A 2,741-nucleotide genomic window follows, 5' to 3' on the forward strand; every position below is an offset into this window, starting at 1 on the left:
TTTGTTTTTATAAACAATAAGTTATAACTCGATCCAATTGTTTCACCCCTAAATGAAGTATCCCTTGGGAATATAACTAAGACATATTAAAATTAATAAAACCCTAATCAAATTTTCATCTATTAAAGTAAAAGATTAGTTTATGTGAAACAATAAGATAATATATATATATATATACACACACATATAGATCTAAGCTTAATATTTATAATTGATCTTGTTAGCATAGAGATAAGAAAGGACAAAAAAAGGGATAGATTCTTTTTGAATGAAGCCAAGACAAGGTTGCAGTCTCAGTTTTGCTTAGATATCAAATTACAGAATCCAGTTCTTCAAGATCTTCAAAGAAAATTTAAACAAGAAATTAAAAAAAATTTATCTACTGGGATTTCTTTGTTCTTTTTTTTTTTTTTTTTTATCTGATCCAGCATCAGTAGCTTACAAAATAGAGATTTTTTTTTTCTTTGCCTGGAAATTTGTGCTTAATTTGGTTATATATATATATGTGGGCTGATTATATTATTATTTTGTAAATATTAGTTCTCTTCTTCATCTTCTTATCACTTTGAGCTTGAATTCCTGTCTTTCTGAGATGAGAGAATGGCATCAATGGCTTCCTTTACCTGAGAAATATCAGGAGCTTTTCCTCCTTGGACTGGCCAAAATTCATCAGTTGCCAATACCTGCACCGCAAAATAATATAAGTTATTATCAGATCAAAACTTCAAACACAATTATATATATTTATGTTTCTGTGTATGTATATTACAAAAATAATAAAACCCAGTTAAATGAAGACTTACCTTCACTTGCAACTGAAGAAATTTTACATAACTAATAGCCTTCTCTAGCATGGTGACCAGATCAACCTGCAAATATATAATATGAAATGAGAATATGAAAAATCAATTCAATTACGCAAAGTTAAAAGAATATGATATGAACTAAGATATATCGTAATTACCTTTGAGCCATTAGGAACAAGTTCCTGAAGTATCTTAAGTCGCTCGCTAATCCTTTCTCTTCGATTCTGGAAGACAAACATTCTTTTAAATTTTTTACAATGAAAATTTCCCATGTCTTCACTGTTCTTTGCTTGATTTGGAATCAAAACTTAATTTTTGTTTTTAAAGCTTGTAATTGAAGCAAACCTTGGCAGCAATACTCTGAGGATCCTTTGATGGAGATGACTTAATCTTGGCTTTCCTACTTGTGCTACTACTACTGCATTGCTTCTTCAAAGCCTGCATGCTCTCTTCCTGCATCAAACCCTAATTTTCTTTAATCGAAATTATATTTAAGAAACAAATAGAAAATGTTTGAATCTATAATTTATATATTAAGGTAAACTGAAAACATGAATTAAAAGAAGTTTTCAATTTCATACTTGACGCTAAATTTTAGTAGAGAGAAACCAGATCATAATCAAGATTCGAATAATAAATTATAAGTGATTATCTAAAATATCTAAACGGATTTAATTTACTATTTATGCCTTAACATACCATGTGAGGACGTTTAAGGCAGGCCACAACTTCTGGTGATGCAGACTCCTGGATGCTATCAGCAGTGACAATGGTGGCTTCGGAATATAACCAATGATCTCCATGGCTTTCTTTCGCTTCGGAGTACAAATTTCCAGCAGTTTCGAAACAATTGAAATCGTCCACCAATCTTAGATCGGAGCTGCTCTTTGGATTAATCTGATTCCAATGATAACTTTGATTAAACTCACCTTCCCAACCCGAGTACTCACTGCTTGTTTTCGGATATCCAGCCCTCTCTCCGAAGCTAAGCAAAGATCCATTACCAACCATGAAGGCATCATACCCGGTTCTGAAGTTTATCAAAGATCCTTCGGGCTCGAAATGATGATCAGCAGCCGTGAGGACGAACCCGGTAGAGCTCACAGTACTTGTTGGACGAGAATTTGGAGGCGAATTGCTCATAGTAAAGCTCTTGGAAGCTAGACTAGTCTTGTCCGGAACACGATCTCCTTCCTCGAACACGCAAGTCTCCGGTGAGGAATAATCTCCGGTGAAGTCACAGGGTTGAACTGAGCCCATGTAGTCCCTGGCAAGTGGCATTGAGAGTGAAGAAACGAAAGATCAAGGACTTGGTTAGAGCAGTTATGGCAAATATGCAGAACAACAATTGATGTCCAGAGGCCTATAAGTAGAGGTTGAAAGTATAATTTATGTATATATTATATTGATTGGTTTTTGTTGCATATAATTTATTAAAACTAGCTAGCTAGAAAGAGTTGGATGTAATTAAAACGTCTAAATCTCACCCTTCATGGGAACAAGATACTACATTAGTAAGCAAAACCATATATACAAATTAAATATTAATATGTACTGCATTGGGATTGTTAGCTGGCAGGAGTGGATGTATAAATACACACACACACACACATACACACATATATATATATATATATATATACGTATAAGATCAGTAGCAAAAGGCTCGGCGGATCTTGCGCCATCCCACGTCTTTCTGATTCTTGACATGGCTAGCTAGCTCAGTCTGAGTTAAGTTGATGAAGAAGGTGGAATCATGAGGCAGCAGCTTCCTCCACAGTTTCCTTTTCTCATCACCACGTGGGTTGAGTCTTTATTTTAATGTAATTTTACATTCCTTGCTGATCATTGAAGATTGATAAATTTCTCCATTTTAATATTTCCATTAATTAATAATTATTATATTCTTATACATACATATATTTTTTAAATATA

At 33.5% G+C, this 2,741-nt stretch overlaps 1 protein-coding gene across 1 annotated transcript; it reads right to left on the minus strand.

Annotated features, from left to right (window-relative positions):
- Nucleotides 1-237: 237 nt before the first annotated feature.
- On the minus strand, nucleotides 238-2,488 carry RSL1 (RHD SIX-LIKE 1). Its single transcript, XM_022056203.2, has 5 exons — nucleotides 1,506-2,488; nucleotides 1,152-1,259; nucleotides 965-1,030; nucleotides 804-869; nucleotides 238-683 (listed from the first exon to the last, which is right to left on the minus strand). The coding sequence occupies exons 1-5, from the start codon at nucleotides 2,085-2,087 to the stop codon at nucleotides 561-563; spliced, it is 945 nt and encodes a 314-aa protein (XP_021911895.2). The 5' UTR covers nucleotides 2,088-2,488; the 3' UTR covers nucleotides 238-560.
- Between the last annotated feature and the right edge of the window lie 253 nt (nucleotides 2,489-2,741).

The sequence above is a fragment of the Carica papaya genome, chromosome 1 (genome assembly GCF_054855325.1).
Source record: "Carica papaya isolate Zhongbai chromosome 1, ASM5485532v1, whole genome shotgun sequence".
Classification (NCBI taxonomy): Eukaryota; Viridiplantae; Streptophyta; class Magnoliopsida; order Brassicales; family Caricaceae; genus Carica; species Carica papaya.